Here is a 17,906-nt window from a genome sequence, read left to right as displayed (position 1 = left end):
CCCCCCCCCAAAAAAAAGCACTATCACTAAATCACTATTGCTTATCACCTGATATGTTTTTCGGAAAGCTGATGAAAAAAGGTTCTGGAAACATCTTGACGAAGTTTCATACAAATTGGTATAACCGTTATGAACTTATGAAGGTAGGTTATCATTAAGGACATATTTCAATGGATCATAATCTTTGCCACAATATTTTTTCTTATCCTCAACTTGTGACCTTTTGATGAAAATTGACGTGATTTACTAATGCTGGGGGAGTGCAGCAAAAGTTGGACTCGTGCTAGCTCTTCATTTTTTGACTTTTGTCAGAATCGCCGAGTCTTTTGCAGGACTCAAGAAAACGCAAAGACTAATCTTTAATCTTGTTTCTACTAAGCCTAACAAGGGTAATGCAATCATCATCCAAAGCTTGCTTTCTTACATGGTCAATTCATAACGAAGAAAAGCTAGTTTTCGAACGAAATTTATTATGAAATTATCTGTTTTGGACGAGTCGTGATCGAGTCCGGCCAATTTCTCAAAAATCGAGTGCACTTGGACCCGTGTCCGGACTTGGTCCATCACTACGATTTGCTCATTTAGTAGAGAACGCTATTGCAAGAATACTCTATAGAAAAGACCTGTCAACGCGGTATTTGGTCCTATAGAATATTGAATACGAGCAGAATTTAATCATGTACGTATATGTATATATTAAGGGTGGTATTTCTCTTGATGGAGCTCTTTTTAGTCTCTTAGAATCTTATTTCAATCCAAGGTTTCGTGAATGAACAGCAAAAGACTTTTACAAACAATGATCATTACCAGTCCACAAGAAGAAATTTGAAATATCCATATGCTTTGATTTCCTTTGTGGTTAATGAATTGGGCTGGCCAGATTGCGTGTTTGAGATCAACACGAATGATGTCAACCGCAATTGAAAATTGTATTTCAGAAAATTGGTCACGTTTGAACCGCTTCTATTTCCCATGATTCATATTGAACGTGAATGAAGCACTAAGTCTTGAAATTTACTAACATTAATAGGCTCACAGAAATACCTTTTGGTATTTCTTTCCTTCAACCAGTTCAAAGTAGCAATTCACCAAAGGACCTTTACCCCCCAAAGTGACATTGTTTTGCCAAAATGATATTCAAAATGGTAAATCATTTTGATGCAAGGAAGAATGGAGGGGTTAATGGCCTTGATTGTCACGATTAACCCCATATGAAATGCCAACACGACGAGAGCGCAGCAGCGATAGGCTAAAGAGCGCCGTATTGGGCAGTAGCAGTGCGATCGACGAAGTAGGACCAAAGAGCTCGGAGGAATATTATAGGCGAAAAATTCAGGCACCTGATTAATTTAATAACAATAAAACACCAACAGGCGAATAATCAACGAGTTGCCATCATTGAAACAAAAGCAGCTTGTCACTCATAGGCTTGAGATCAATGTACCTCCAAATTTTGTCTGACGTTTAACACATTGTTTTCTTGTCTTTTATTGCTTGGGTTAGGACATATGCTTCTAGTGAAAGATTCTTCACGCTCGAATGGATCCCCTTTTGTTCACGGCCCGATTTTGGAAATTCCTGTACCCAAAGCTTACGTACTAAGCGAGATTCCCAATCGAGGATCATCGAAGTCGAACTCGGCAATCTTGGGGCTAAATTTTACCCCATCCTCATGAATGGACAAGCAAGTCCGTCCACTAGCAGCTTAAGCACCTTGGGGCACAATGGAGTCACGAGAAGGGCTGGAAGTGCTTGGAATTTCCATCGGTTTTAAGAGAGGATATAACATTTGCCCGAGGCTCAAGGTGTCCGTCCCATGGACTCGCCCCAGATACTATCGAAAAACACACGACGAAATTTCGTTGGCTTTTTTCTCCCCTTTAAGAATTCCATCAAATGTGCATCAGAAACGGTACACAAATACATTTCTCAAGAGCAATTCGTACGTGCCTTTTGGAACTTGGAAATATGATCTCCTTCGCAGATTGTTGTAAAACTCAATGCAAAAAGACAACTGGCCTGTATGAAACAATTCCGACGTTTACTCAAGTTGTATATATATGGAGAACTTTCATTTCGAACCAATGCTATAGGCTAAGACATGGAAGATGAAACTAGACTTTAAACATCATATTTTAAACCCTACGTATTTCTGTTTCTGATGCGGATATCTTCGCATTCAGTATGCGTATCCTCCTAAATAGCAATGGTTAGCGGCGTCTTACAACGCTTTGCACGTTTTTAGTTGCATTGGCGAAGCACAAAATTCTATCAAGTTATTATTCCTGGGGGTGAAATATCGTCAAGATGATAGTAGCGTGGATGCAGCTCCTTGAACAATGCTTTTGTCAGGTGATAAATCAGTGGTGTGCAATTCCACAAGAAAATCCGAACCGGACACAACACAGGACTTTATTTCACGCTAGGACACTGTCGGTTCACTTAGTGTAACCAATGTTAATGCTGTTGTTAAGCCAAAGATTACAATTCAAACCAAAGACTTGTGACTCGTTTGTTAAATAGATCAGTACATAAATGGGCACACTAAGGTAAGATCGTACGCTACGGCGTCAAAACAACTTCAACCGTAATGGTTCGGTCGAGCCCTGCTATAAGGCAGATTCGGAGGTGAACCGTATTGAGCTTGATTATACTGAATGTAACTTGGTTGAGGCTGCTGCTCAAATTGAGGCTCTGGGGCCTCCACTGGCACTTCGGCAAATCCATACAGGATATCGGTACAGACTTGCTTAGGTAGAACCAACTCGATCTCCTCACATTTGGGTTCGCCCACAACTACTTGGCAATTGTCGAAACTGGACGGTGTCTCGACAATTCGGGGAATATTTTGGCACTTTTGTTCCACAATATCCTCGCACGTGATTTCGGGAATGGTGACGGTTTGGATGTCACAATCCCTGGAGGGCTTGGGGAAGGCCATGTTCACCTCAATCTCCACTTCCTGGACAGTAGGAATGTTGAAGCAGGTCTCTTGTTCCACTTCCGAACATTGCTGCTCGGTTCCACCGTTCGTTGCTTGCTGAACATCCTGACAAACCGTCACCAAACGAGTCTCACATTCCTTATTGAAGACCACCTCCACAGTTTTGGCCTTGCCAGTCTTTTCATTGTTCTCGTAGTCCACACTGCACACCTCAATATCCGAAGTCACCTCGGTTTGTTTGCAGTCAGGAATGCAAATTTCCGCCGTTAGAACGACATCTTCAACCGTGCAATTTTGTTGAGGCAGGGCTTGAGGTTGTTTTAGTTGTTGCGGTGGGCTTATCACGGATTGTTGGCCTGGATGAATATCTCTACCTTTTGGGTACCCACCATATTGCGGTTGAGCATAAATGTTTGGTTGGGNGTGGGCTTATCACGGATTGTTGGCCTGGATGAATATCTCTACCTTTTGGGTACCCACCATATTGCGGTTGAGCATAAATGTTTGGTTGGGGGGCTCCATAACTTGAAGATGATGCATGAGGATAGGCATTAGGGCTCAAACTGGCATATTGATATCCATAGGGTTGGGATTTGGCTTTGGGTTCACCCCGAGTCCAACTAATCAAGATCAAGACAAGGAGTATCGGAAGTATCTGCAATGTTTAAAAAATGTGGATCTACTTAATTGAGGACTGGTAACAAATCAAGTCATTTTATCGCTCACCTTGGTCATTGTCCAGGAGCGTCACGGCCAAGCGCAAAAACTAAACTAACTCTTGTGTGTGTGTGACAATTTGGTTCAAAAGTATGAATAGGATGGTGAACCAACGTGTAGCCACCAAAGCCATATTCAGGTCGGAGGATAGCGAGAAAACGGCATTGTACCCTACCTAGTATCCATAGAGTGTGCACTACATGGCTCGAAACCAAGGCGATGAACGAAGAGTGATGGTTTTGGAAGTGATTACTGTCTAGATCACTAAGACCGATCGCATGCGTAATCAAAAATAAAATTTGTCCCGGCGGGTTGCTTTGTGACTCTGAGAACGACCACCAGATTCAACCACAGAGCCTCATCAGTGTCAAAACAATAACTCTCAACCCTCTCTGATATGGTTTAGAGGGTGTGAGACATAAACGTTCTACCAGTTTGAGAACGAAAATATTTGATTTTTTAACACTAAATCGGCTTGAACTGTGCCTATATAATGATACAATTATTTCCAATACAACCATTCTACCCCTACAGTGCTTGTTGAGGCTCAAAAATCTCCTTCAAGGGGGATTGATTTGTTGCGAGGTTCTTTCATTACTCGCACGCGTCCAGGACACACTAAAACTTGTCACATGAATAGTTCATACTTTGCATGATGGTCATTGTTTTTGTGGCAACAAACTAACAGTCCTGAAGCTAATTTCACAAGGAAGTCATTCGCACTAAATACTGCAGCTCCTACCAACACGTTAAAGTACAGCAGGAATATTTGGACGCCGTGCTATATTGAGGGTTCTGGTTCACGGTTGGTGTGCATTTCGCTCTACTGATTCAACAGATTGGCATTGTCAAAGTTTGTCTTCTTTTGATTCGAGATTTTGAAGACAAGCATAAGAAACTTTCAGGGACAGACATTGAACAATCTTTCAAGTAGGACTTCAATGCACGAGTTTAGAGGTCAAGGCAAAGAATCCTTTGGAGCTCGCTTGTGTTGTTTCAAAAAGAAACAAAAAAGGCTCCATGGAAACCAACAAATGGATGATAATTATTCAGTGCCAAATGATCATCCGAATTTGCTATTCGAATGTGGATAATCGTTATGCATGACAAAAGATGAATCCAACGAGGAAGCGTCGTGGTATGGTGTGTGCCTTCAAAATGCAATTGAACCAATGACAATTTGCTTGATCATAATTTGTATTCGCACACAATATCATAGGAGATAAATAAAAGAATAAATAAGTGAAAAGAATAGCGTAAACTTTAAACTTACTTTTCAACTGGCTCACGTAATGTAAATTAATTCTAATGCCTTGGTTTGACTTGGGCTTGAACCTCACACTTTATGAGGCTGATGACCTCGGTGTTGCGGTCTAGGGGTCACATTGGCATATGGTTGATGGGGATGGGATTCATAGGCAGGTTGCGGGTGGCCATATTCAGGTTCGTAGGGCACCTCAGCCAATCCGTAAATGATGTCCGTGCAGATCTGTTTCGGTAGAACCAATTCGATCTCCTCACATTTGGGTTCGCCCACCTTGACTTCACAACGCTCAAAGTTATCGGGCGCTTCCACAATTCTTGGGATATTTTGACACTTTTGCTCCACAATGTCCTCGCATTTGACCTCTGGAATGGTAACCGTTTGAGTCTCGCAATTCCGCGAGGGAGCCGGAAATGCCAACATTACGTCGACTTCCACCTCTTCCACGGATGGGATATTGTAGCAGGTCTCTTGGTCCACCTCCTGGCATTCTTGAACGGTACCATATTCATACTGGGCATTGTAGTGGTGCCCACCATTACCATACTGATTGTTGTAGGGATGGTCATAACTAGGGTATTCCTGCTTCTTCTCTTGGCAAACGGTCACTTTATTAGACTGGCATTCCTTGTTGAATTTGACCTCAACGGTCTTGGCCTTGGCTGGCGACTCACTTCGGTCATAATTCACGTCACACACTTCAATGTCACTCGTGGTCTCGGTCTGCGTGCACACAGTTCGGGTGATGTTGTAGCAAAACTCGCCGGTTTCTAATCTTTTGGTCATACTTGACTGCTCTCCACATTCGGTGCTAAAGTCTGGGATGCAAATCTCAGCCTTCACTACCTCATCCACCACACTGCAATTCTGCTGAGGAAAGGTTTGTGTCTCGACGATATAAGGTTGAGGTTCTTGGTAACCATAATTATGTTGAGGCGCTGGTTGATGGTAGGCTGGTGCTGGCGGAGGAGGCGGAGGGGGTGCCCCGTAACTTGGAGTGGTCACATGATGGAATGGGGCAGCAGTAAAATGGTGATTATGGTGATCGGACTTGGGTGCTGGAGTCGGATCAGCCTTCAGTCCAGAGATGAGAAGTCCCACACAAGGGAGGAGGAATATCTGGAACACAAAACGATAGGTTGAGTGCGATCTAATGTTGAATCTTTCGATTTTTGTGCGTGTGTCAAAGCGATCACGGCGTTCAAAATGCATGACTGATACTGTTACACATGGCTGAACGTCCACCGATCTATTTTCCTGGAGCGATCTTTCGTCTGACACGTGATTTTTATGACAATATTTAATCAATGTAAGATGCGTCACTTCAGCGACATCTCGAAAAGATTCGGATCGAAGCCCTCAAAAGGATCATGAATGAGTAGGTTGAAAACAAAAGCGTCACAATGGTCAGACTAATGCAGCGTGAATCAAAAATCACAACAATTTATGATTATTTAAAACGATTGCAGTACCTGGCGCACGTATTATGAATATTAAGAATTTTATTACTAGACACTTTTGCATTACGCTAGACTTTAAGTGTAGTTCTTGGTTTCAACTTGAATGGGTCTTGTTTTCTACTCTGGTTTTCTGCTCCTTTTTCAAATCTTGCTTTCAACGAGGGTTTGAAGTACGGCATGCAATGCTCAATGTTAACGTGCAGAAACGCTAGATGAGCGATTGGATCCATCTACATAATTTCTTTCTTTGACTGCAAGGCTCAAAAAAATATATTCTCAAAATATCTTAGTATTTTCTCCTATTTCAGCAATATGGGCTTGAGTTTTAACTGAATCAGTCACTTTGTTATCGAATCATTAAAACTGTCAAGGAATGGTGAAATTATCGTTTTGGTTTTCACCGGCCTTACAAATCGTTGCACTCAAGGTAATCCCCAATACTAAAATGAATGATTATAAATTGAAAGGTTATATCTCTTATTGCAAAGGACTAAAAGCTGAAATTCTTATTGCCAGAAATTCCGAGTCAATCTACATATCCATGCATCAAAGGCTCAAAAAGATTGTTGTTGGTACTTATCTTTACGGTAAAATTGTTCATTACATGTCTGCATTTTGGACATTATTTGGAGAGTTGTTACGAGCTTCACACACTACTTTCCATCAAAATTCTCAAGTAGATGGCACGGCATTTTGTTACGAAATTATGAGAAATGATTTGAGTCAATTTGCAGCTACATTCAATCAATGATTGCCCAAACCAACAGTCAGTCTTACCTTTTATTCAATGCAAATCTTCTGGACCAGTTAGAATTGAAAAGACGCAAAAGTAAATGCAACTTGACGAAAAATTTTATAGAAAAGAAGTTACATTCCACACTTCAACCCACTGGAAATCTAGAAAAGTTTACCAGAGGAATTCCCAAAACAGGGATAACTTTTAGTTTTTCATTCACCAGCCCAAAGAAGATTGTCGTTAGGATCACCACTCTTCACCTATATCACCTATGTTTCTGGTGTTACATTCCTGTTGCCATGACCATGAGTTGCAATAAAAGATTTTGCTAACTATCAATTTTAGCATAATAATAATTTTTGCATGCCAAAACAGAAATGAACCATTCACAGTCTGGCGCAACTAGTTGAGGCACAAGTGATTTGTCCACGATTCGTTAATTAGGTAGCCGAGTTATTCGTATTCACCTAAAAGATTCGTGAATTCGACTCAAAATGCTTACCAAATTCATTGTTAAAGATAACAAACAATCCCAAGTTGATCAACCTTTTCACAATGTTCTGGTCGATCAAGGAGGCAAAGTCAAACGAATGTCACTCAATCCCAAATCAACAATATCATCAACACCGGGTTGTCGGATTTGGCTCACTTAGTTGACTGCAGAGGATGTGTTATTCATGCAGGCCTTATATGTTAATATGATAAAATTGACATTTAACAGGTTGGTTGCACCTCGAGGGTGTTTTGTACGAGTACATGTATTGTCCTGCAAGCAATTTCATGAGCTTGGATGATAATCGTCGACATGCGTGCATACCGTGCGGTTTGTACGGGCAAGACACCCCCACCACATTATTCTTCTTCTTCCAACTGGACCAACGGACACACAGCCTCTCCCTACCGAACTCACTCCGTTCAAAGTGGACATCTTCACTTCTTCATTCGTCAATTGTCTTAATTCAGTCGTTCGTCAAGAATAGATTGAATGTCTAACTAGCATTGCTATCGTGAATCACTGAACACATGATCTTTTAGAGGGTCACAGTTTCATAAAATGATTTTCTTTAGACTTGTTAGAGATGTTGCTTCCAGTCCAAAAAATGTTGGCGTCCAATATCATGAGTGACGGCCAGTTGGTTTTGATAGGCTGCGATGCGATTCAAGTGGAAACATCCTCGGTGGTTGGCACTTACTTGGTCAAACTTTCCGTACGATACCGAATTATGATATGCAATGTGGACATGTTCCTCCTCTACAATACAGGTTAGTTTTCGCGATGGGACGGCAAATCTCGAGGTGGAACGAATACGCTGTGAGACCTGACTTGTTTGGAGGGTTTTCGACGAAAAAGTTGGTCACAAAACACACACGCTCTGGGATTTCTCTGGTCTTCTGGACACAACTTTGTGATGATTTTGTGCTTTAAAGCCCAGTGTTAAAGTTTTTGAATAGACGTCCAGATTTTCAGTGGCGTGATCATTTGGCGTAAATTACGTATGATGGTTTGAACAAGGAAACTCACACCATGTCAAAGTTTCCATTTGACTACATCATTGTATTGTACTGTTTGCATTTACCTGGATGGTATAATTGTGCGTGCGGTATAGTCCTTTGTAGTTCGTTATTGTTTCAGTTGGCAAGTACGCCGGTTCTTTGTTAATCTCAATTCAAGGGTTTTATTCCATTAACTCTTTTTCCTTGCAGGCCAGAAATAATTTTGGGAAAGAAAATATATATACATATGTAATATAACTGAAAACATTCGCCACGATTGACATTGGAAAGGAACTGTTTTGGTTACTTCAAATTTTGTTCAAGTATAAATCTAAGGCGAACGGCCGCTACCAAGAGAGTTTTGACATTAATGTTTTTAGGATTTTGTACAATTTGGCCTTCTCCGAACCAGAATATAACATACCAAGCGAAATAGTGTTGGACCAATTCATCTCTCAAATTCCCCAGTTTTGGGAAACACTTTCGGCCACATTGAATCTTTGAGTTGGCTTCATGCGGAAGACTTACAAAAGAATGGTGTTCACCACCATGTTAAGGTTTCATAAAGATATGATGGTTTTAGAACATTCATTGAACCAACTTTAGATTTCAGTAAGTACTTAAGGAAATACAGACAGGATTCGGAAAAAAATTCCGCAAATGGGTTTGTCACCACAAATGTCAGACTCTATACCGAATCTAATGGCACAAATTTGACGCCAAATTCACAACAATAAACGGACGCTTCTTCGGTAACGATTCCTATTTTTACGCATCATTTGAAGACGCTAAACTTATTATGAACCGCATAATGTAAGTATTTGCGATATTAACTGGTTTGGTTCTCATGGAGTGTGTGAACCTGCCTTTTTTGACCATGCATACTCTACTTTGTTGCCTTTTTGCATGTGTGCGCCAAATCAGGCTTCATTAGACGATCAATTACAGCCATTGCTCAATGCCTGAACGTGTACGAGTATTTAGGAACAGGGAATGCGGAAAACAATTCATAATTCAAGTGTTTGCTGAATTGGCAAAATTCCCGTCAATTTCGGAAAAACCTTCGATTAAAGCCAAATCAAACCTTCGAAATTATATCTTCGAGGAGCAATTCATGCAAAAGATTTCTGAGTTGTAAATGTTTTATTGACTTAAACCAATGAGGAGTTTTTGACCAATCAAGTGGTACACCAGCAAAGTCTAAAAAATGTCCACCTTCGTGAATCTTCTTGCATTCCATATACAAGGGCACCCTATTTCAAGGCGATTCGTTTTAGCTTACATATCTGTCGGAAACAATCGGTCACATTACATTACTGTGTTGAAATTCGAGATATGCATTAATATGTGGATTAGTTACAATGAACCCGAGTAAAAGATGGTTGATAGAGTCAAGGGAATTAATTGTGTTTGTGTTTGAACACGTATGGATATTTGGAAAGTGGAAACGCTTTTAGGAAGATATGGTTGATTTGATTGAAATAAGTTGCAATTCTTTTTAAACAAAGCAGGAGGGTTTCCTTCGTTAAAATTTCCTCTTTTTTCTTTCTCCGGCACATGAATTTGAATTCTAAATTCAAGCAAATTCGAAGGAATTCAAGAAATGCGCGTAACTAGAGTAAAATTGCTTTAGTTCAGCTCAGCTCTTTGAAATACCAAGGACATATCCTTTCTTAATAAACATTTATTTTTTCTCCCTTTCATCATCTTTTCTCCTTTTCATCATCTTCATTGCTTCACTTTATAAGCTTAGTATTGATAGGAATTTCAGTATCTCTTCCTATGCTGATGATACAAAAGTAGTTTGTGGCACGGATGGTCTGAATTCCGGTTGCCTGGAAGAGGTTCTAGACCAAATCTAGTCTTGGGTTGATAAGAGTGTTATGGCATTGAATGGAATAATAAGCCAAGCAATAACTTTTAGGTTTACCTCATTCAGCTCTCCACTAGTAGATGATGAAGGTAAAGGCATTCCACAAGTCTCGTCCGTGAAGGATCTAGATGCATTCGTCTAAGAAAATGGAAAGTTCCACCAGTTTATCGAGTTGAAAGTTGGCAAAGCCTTTCAAACATGTTGTTGGATATATCGCACGTTTAAGTCCAGATAGTATCACGATGCTAACTCTATACAAGTCGGATGTCCAGCTACATCCTAAATATGCCTCCCCCTTTTGGGCTCCAATGAGTTCAGCAGGTTTGTAAAAGCACTAGCAGGTCCAAAGTTGTTTTACTAGGAACATCATAAGAATGAGAGAGTTCTCGTATTGGGAGAGGTTAAAAAGGTTGGGAACATTGGGAGTATTTAGAGAAGATATCTGATATTATACGTTTTCAAAAGCATTCATGAGCTTTGGCCCAACCCAGGATTTAGGGTCAATTATAATAATCGCAGAGACTCATTGTGCGTTTTGAGAGCACCTTGAAGCCCTTGAGAATCCAGGCTAGTTAAAACAATGAAGTTCAACTCTCCTCTTTCTCGGGCTCCTTCATTGTTTAATTTACTGCCCTCAAATATTCGTAGGGATTATGTAGGCGTTGATCCAGTTGCAGGATTTAAGTCAGACTTGGACAAGTCTTTGACTAAAATTCCTGATCAACCTTATATTCAAGGGCTAGTCAAATCCACCAACCCTAATTTGTTGGTCGATCATTTGATAAATAGTACATGTAAAGTCAAGTAAATATAAAGGGGCGCTTTTTTCGTCTTAAAACGCCAGGAAATCAATTCCTAGTAGCGGAAAGAAAATCCTAACAGATTAGTTAGCAATCAAGTTTCAAAGGTTAAACTAATGTACTGTAATGCCTCAACAGCACATTATTTCAAGATAAAACCATGAACCGTTTAACAGAAAATAATGAACACAAATGTTTCTTGAAGAGGAAAGTGAGTGCTCTAAAGAGACAACACCCAGATAATTTTATTTCATAACAAAAACATAGTATTATCAAAAATACAACTGCCCAAGTTGATTGTACACTATTAAGAATTAAGACAGCAATTGCACATTTTCTTCCTACTTGTGAGTGTCCTCGGTATAACCGTAGACAAGCTCAACGCAGAAAATCAGAGTGATTGCAAGGACCTGTTGTTTTGTCCTTTTGGTCAAAGATACCAGATTTTCTTGTCAAAGATTCAAAGATACCAGATTTTTTTTCCAAAATCAGCCAAATATCACCAACAATTTAATTTTAGCTAAACCAGACCCAAATCATTATTTAGGCTCAAAAATGGAGAACATTTCAAAAGTTGAACTTGAAAAAAAAAACATGTCTGTCATTCTAGAAGAAGAAGAGGTAAACGAACCGCAGTCTCATAGAAAAGTACAATCTCGGCCTCTTTAGGTAAAACCAGTGGGATCTTGGATAATGAAATTCCAGGATATCTGAGTGCTTGCCTCTTAAGCTGCGCCTAGTAGGCAACACACTCTAATGGGGAAGGAAGCACTTCAGATTTCTATTTACCGATATTTCAACAAGACGACAAATTGATTGCTTAGATTCCCTTGACTAATGGTGTCTGCTTTGTGTCAAAGACATCGCTTTTAGCCATCCATGCCTTAATCTACGGTACCATTGGATAATGAAACGAAACAATACCTATCCAAGAGGTTGTGTGAGCATTGTTGGGTACAATTGAAACCCATCTGTCTGCCGTTAGCGATTGATACAATTTTTCAAATGTGGAAAACAAGGAGTCAAGAAAGTAAGTCAGTTTGACAACCACTTTTTAAAATCGGATCAGTCGGCTTTATTAAAAGTTCTTTGATCTTGATGGAAACTTGTTTGGCATTGATAGGACTGGACATGAAATGTTGCATATCGGTGGCTTTTCAAGGAGACAAATAGAATACATAACAAACGTTCAAATGGCAGAAATAAATATGTTTAACAATTGCAGAGGTCGAAACTGACCTACATACATAGCAACTCAATGCTCAAAGTATGCCACTTATTGAGCATACTCTTCCTGCTTGTGAGCGTCCTCGGCATAACCATAGACAAGCTCAACGCATCGCTGCTTGGGAAGGGTCAGCTCGACCTTTTGACAAGCGGGCTCGCCCAATGAAGTGACACACTTCTGAACGGTCTCGGTGGCCTCTTCAATTTGAGGTTGGACCACGCACTTGTTCTCGGTGATAACCTCACAAGAGATCTGGGGCAGAGCAATGGGCTTGTTCACACAGGCCTTGACAGGCTCGGGGTATCCAACACGGACGTCCACATCCAAAGGAGCAACCATAGGCACATTGTATTGGGTTTCTTGAGCCACCTCCTTGCAGTATTGTTGACCATAAGCCTGGTATCCATGACCATATCCGGGTTGGCACACGGTCACCATCTGAACACTGGACTCCTTCTTGAAGGTCACTTCGACGGTTTGAGCGGTGGTGTCCTCGTATTTCTTCTCATAGGTGTAGGAGCACACCTCATTGTCGACCTGTTCAATGGACTCGGTGCATACAGTTCGGGCCACATCGTAGCAGTATTCACCATCGGTGATCTTCTTGATGGCTAGCTCAACATCCTCACATTCAGTCTTGAAGGCAGGGGTGCAGACCTCGGCCTCTTCAGTCACATCCTCAACTGTACAATTGTGCTTGGGTTGCTCATATCCGTACTTGGGTTCTTGGTGGTAGCTGGGTTGGTGGTGGCCATAAGAAGGGGCAGGCTTGTAGGTGGGCTCAGGGTGGTAGGATTCAGGCTTATAGGCGGGTTCAGTGTGGTAGGGCTCTGGTTTATAAGAAGGCTCAGCATGGTAGGGATGAGGTTGGTAGGTGGATTCTTGAGGTTGGTAAGGTGATGAAGTTGGCTTGTGAGCATAGGAGAGCGAGCCTCCATTGGAGTTATAACCAAACGATTGGCCATGTTGGGTGAAGGAAGCATACGATCCGGTGTTGGGGGCGGATGCCACCAAGGGCAAAAGAACAGCCAGGGCAATGAAAGACTAAAAAGAATGAAAATCAAGTGTTAAGTCATTTCATCTACGTAGAAGCTCAATATATTGGGTGACCACTGTAACAGAAGTGTGTCATTTCAAAGTAGGTGCTTTCATGGCATCAAGCGCACCTTCATTTTTGATCCAATTGTTGTATTCAATTGGGAGGGGTTACTGATTCCAAAGACGGTTAGCTCGCAACTGATTGTGTTTGGCGAGTTTGTGCCATTATATGTATTTCTGAGCATGCTCTCTGAGGCGCATTTGGTTCTTGTTGCCGGCCCAAATTCCCCCACCCCAAACAACCAACGAGCAATGACCTGCCCTAAGTTGCGTCATCTATACGTACACTCACACACGCGTATGTACATACATACATGCAGTACTCTACCATGAGTGTACAACAACATCAGTATGATTGGACATGCGGCAACCAACAATCTGCCCATTGGCAAGTGGCTTGCATGAATGGGAGGTACTATCTATATTGTAAGATTGGGCAATGATTTCTGAACTCCTTGTTTTGCAATGACGAGTACCAACCAGTACGACGCACACATTGTTACAAACTTGCAATTGTTGCCCCCTTGTTTCTAAACAGAACTGTTGATCCTCCGTCATTTGTCAGTCTCAGCTTTTGAGATCTACATAGTAGGCCGGCCAAATTTCGAACATGTAACCATCTTATTGATTTGGGAAATGATCCAATACGGACTGCTTGTTTCATAATGAGGCATTTTGCGGCAAAAAAGGAAACTCAGCGTTAGTAAACCCTGTGCTAACGTTTGTTCTCGCGTCTTTGTAAAGAAAGAGAAGTAAGCACCTTAGACAACAATTGATGTTAATAGGTTAACAGTGCTGTTTTCCAACTCTGCGAGCTCTATCCTGAACAAGTTATCAAACAAGAAATCGTGGCAAATTTGAATGAAACATAAGGGCCTTTATTTGTAACGTCACACGGCCCAAAGAAAACGGGAAGAGGCATGGTAGATTGCTAAATAAACTGCTCTTACCTTGCCTTGAACGCAATTTCCTTTCCAGACATTATGTGACCCGGGGCACTAATTATAAATCAGATTTTGATACAACTAGCCATAAACAACACAAACGCATTATAATTCAGTAAAAAGGAATTGGCCCAATCGGCCCTTTATTTGGTAGAGGCTGAAAGACAAAGCGCCCTCTGAAGTGCAGAACGTAAAACATATTTCGTGCAGCCGAAGGGGGCTATCCAGCAACATCAAAAATCCAAAAAGAACTGGATTATTGATACCATCAAATAAATAATCACACAAGGATGTTACTAGAGTTGTTTTCTTTCCAATGATATCACATTAGTAATGACATGTTGGGAAACCATTAGCTAGTCTCAAAATATCACCCTGATTATTCTCACATCAAACTACGGCAATCATTTTGATTGACAATAACTCATTACTTGAAAATTAACTATTGCCTTTACTTCCCAAGCTTTCTGGTACTCTTCATTTAATTTTGATAATTGTTTGATCCCATAACTCCTATTGATGGTTCTGTAGGGTGATAGGCTGCAACAACAATACAATAAAGGTTGTTTATTGTTTGAACAACTCATGCAAAAAGTTTGATGATAAAGAGAATGGGTTAAGTAGTTGGACTAGATTCCTTGAAAGTATCTATTCAGTTATTTGTGTGGTGGCATTACTATTAACTGCTAAATCAGAACTCTCATCACTAGAGACACTGAAAATGTTCAACTGCTTCTGGTGAAATAATGAAATATGTTTTCTTTAAAAAAGGCAAAATATGAAAGAAAAACAGGTCCAATAATTAAGAAAATGAAAATATTTGAGTCACAGATGTAATAAATTGCTATTGTTTTTTTTTTATCAATAGTAAGTATGAAATTTGAGACTCTGTACACCACTGAGTTTTCATGATTGATTTTTAATTGAGCCAAAACAGTGTTACTAAATAATCAAGTTTATATTACTGTATCTAACAAATTTGTCAACTATCAATAACTTACTGAAGTGAAGTGGCCAGTTGTGTTGAAAAGAGGCTCTATTAAATAGATTATTTCCTTTGCGCTTTTATTTTGGTGTGCTTGTGTCACAAAATCTCAAATTGGGTGTTGCAAACTTTACTAAAGCCAATATTGCAACTTCTTCAAATGCATCCTCCTCCCAAAGGTTTGAATTTCAAATGCCACAAACTATCAACATTTTTTTATCAATCGATTTGAAGACTAGTCAGGAAAAGAGTGGGTTTCATATTTTGCACTTTATCTTGCTAAAAAAATGTAGCCAAGATTTTGATCAGTACAATGCTAAGTTGAACTATATGAACGGTCTTGTTCATTAACAAGTTAAGTTCAGAATTGCAACAAAAAACCCGCACCATTGGAGGCAGCAAAAACGAACATAACAAATGACTCGTCAAAGCATTGAAGTCCAACATATATACCCAAAATGCATTATCAATGTTCTTTAGTACAACAATTTGACAGAAAAATGTCCAATTCTAGGATTATTAGGTACCAAAACTGTCATTTTTTCGGAAATTTGGTCAAAACCACCTGAATGTTTAAAAATGCCCCAAAATGACAAGTTAATTAAACTACACATTAAAAAAGTCTCTACTCATCACTCTTATTTTACAATCTCGCAGAAACTCAAATCATTCATAAGAAGTTTAATCATTTTTGTTTGTGGCTGTCTTCACATCATTTCAAAAGTTTTGAATGAAGTAAAAAAGTCATGGTTCTTCTCTACTAACGCCCTTTTTCCTTTTTTGGCCGCTAGAGTTTGTTTAACTCCTACCTTGCAGTCCCTATAATGGAATAATGCAATGCACCACCAAAATTGGCTACCAGAAAATCAGAGTGATTGCAAGGACTTGCTGTTTTGTCCTTTTGGTCAAAGATACCAGATTTTCTTGTCAAAGATTCAAAGATACCAGATTTTTTTTCCAAAATCAGCCAAATATCACCAACAATTTAATTTTAGCTAAACCAGACCCAAATCATTATTTAGGCTCAAAAATGGAGAACATTTCAAAAGTTGAACTTGAAAAAAAAAACATGTCTGTCATTCGAGAAGAAGAAGAGGTAAACGAACCGCAGTCTCATAGAAAAGTACAATCTCGGCCTCTTTAGGTAAAACCAGTGGGATCTTGGATAATGAAATTCCAGGATATCTGAGTGCTTGCCTCTTAAGCTGCGCCTAGTAGGCAACACACTCTAATGGGGAAGGAAGCACTTCAGATTTCTATTTACCGATATTTCAACAAGACGACAAATTGATTGCTTAGATTCCCTTGACTAATGGTGTCTGCTTTGTGTCAAAGACATCGCTTTTAGCCATCCATGCCTTAATCTATGGTACCATTGGATAATGAAACGAAACAATACCTATCCAAGAGGTTGTGTGAGCATTGTTGGGTACAATTGAAACCCATCTGTCTGCCGTTAGCGATTGATACAATTTTTCAAATGTGGAAAACAAGGAGTCAAGAAAGTAAGTCAGTTTGACAACCACTTTTTAAAATCGGATCAGTCGGCTTTATTTAAAGTTCTTTGATCTTGATGGAAACTTGTTTGGCATTGATAGGACTGGACATGAAATGTTGCATATCGGTGGCTTTTCAAGGAGACAAATAGAATACATAACAAACGTTCAAATGGCAGAAATAAATATGTTTAACAATTGCAGAGGTCGAAACTGACCTACATACATAGCAACTCAATGCTCAAAGTATGCCACTTATTGAGCATACTCTTCCTGCTTGTGAGCGTCCTCGGCATAACCATAGACAAGCTCAACGCATCGCTGCTTGGGAAGGGTCAGCTCGACCTTTTGACAAGCGGGCTCGCCCAATGAAGTGACACACTTCTGAACGGTCTCGGTGGCCTCTTCAATTTGAGGTTGGACCACGCACTTGTTCTCGGTGATAACCTCACAAGAGATCTGGGGCAGAGCAATGGGCTTGTTCACACAGGCCTTGACAGGCTCGGGGTATCCAACACGGACGTCCACATCCAAAGGAGCAACCATAGGCACATTGTATTGGGTTTCTTGAGCCACCTCCTTGCAGTATTGTTGACCATAAGCCTGGTATCCATGACCATATCCGGGTTGGCACACGGTCACCATCTGAACACTGGACTCCTTCTTGAAGGTCACTTCGACGGTTTGAGCGGTGGTGTCCTCGTATTTCTTCTCATAGGTGTAGGAGCACACCTCATTGTCGACCTGTTCAATGGACTCGGTGCATACAGTTCGGGCCACATCGTAGCAGTATTCACCATCGGTGATCTTCTTGATGGGTAGCTCAACATCCTCACATTCAGTCTTGAAGGCAGGGGTACAGACCTC

General features: G+C 40.4%; 3 protein-coding genes across 3 annotated transcripts in view; all 3 read right to left on the bottom strand.

Moving 5' to 3' along the window:
• Nucleotides 1–4,840: 4,840 nt before the first annotated feature.
• LOC131889819 (uncharacterized) lies at nucleotides 4,841–7,977 on the bottom strand. Its single transcript, XM_059239016.1, has 2 exons — nucleotides 7,624–7,977; nucleotides 4,841–6,044 (listed from the first exon to the last, which is right to left on the bottom strand). The coding sequence occupies exons 1-2, from the start codon at nucleotides 7,630–7,632 to the stop codon at nucleotides 4,998–5,000; spliced, it is 1,056 nt and encodes a 351-aa protein (XP_059094999.1). The 5' UTR covers nucleotides 7,633–7,977; the 3' UTR covers nucleotides 4,841–4,997.
• A 4,319-nt stretch (nucleotides 7,978–12,296) lies between these two features.
• Nucleotides 12,297–13,972, bottom strand: LOC131889818 (uncharacterized). Its single transcript, XM_059239015.1, has 2 exons — nucleotides 13,683–13,972; nucleotides 12,297–13,560 (listed from the first exon to the last, which is right to left on the bottom strand). The coding sequence occupies exons 1-2, from the start codon at nucleotides 13,797–13,799 to the stop codon at nucleotides 12,565–12,567; spliced, it is 1,113 nt and encodes a 370-aa protein (XP_059094998.1). The 5' UTR covers nucleotides 13,800–13,972; the 3' UTR covers nucleotides 12,297–12,564.
• Nucleotides 13,973–16,966: 2,994 nt separating this feature from the next.
• The window catches only part of LOC131891165 (uncharacterized), a 1,673-nt gene continuing 733 nt past the window's right edge, over nucleotides 16,967–17,906 (bottom strand). Inside the window, exon 3 of the mRNA XM_059240690.1 lies at nucleotides 16,967–17,903. Coding sequence (XP_059096673.1) covers nucleotides 17,295–17,903 — 609 coding nt within the window. The 3' untranslated portion in view covers nucleotides 16,967–17,294. The remainder of the gene's footprint in view (nucleotides 17,904–17,906) is intronic.

This window comes from Tigriopus californicus, chromosome 11 (genome assembly GCF_007210705.1).
Source record: "Tigriopus californicus strain San Diego chromosome 11, Tcal_SD_v2.1, whole genome shotgun sequence".
NCBI classification, from domain to species: Eukaryota; Metazoa; Arthropoda; class Copepoda; order Harpacticoida; family Harpacticidae; genus Tigriopus; species Tigriopus californicus.
The sequence above is the reverse complement of the archived record's forward strand: the minus strand, read 5'-3'. Positions and strand labels throughout refer to the sequence as shown.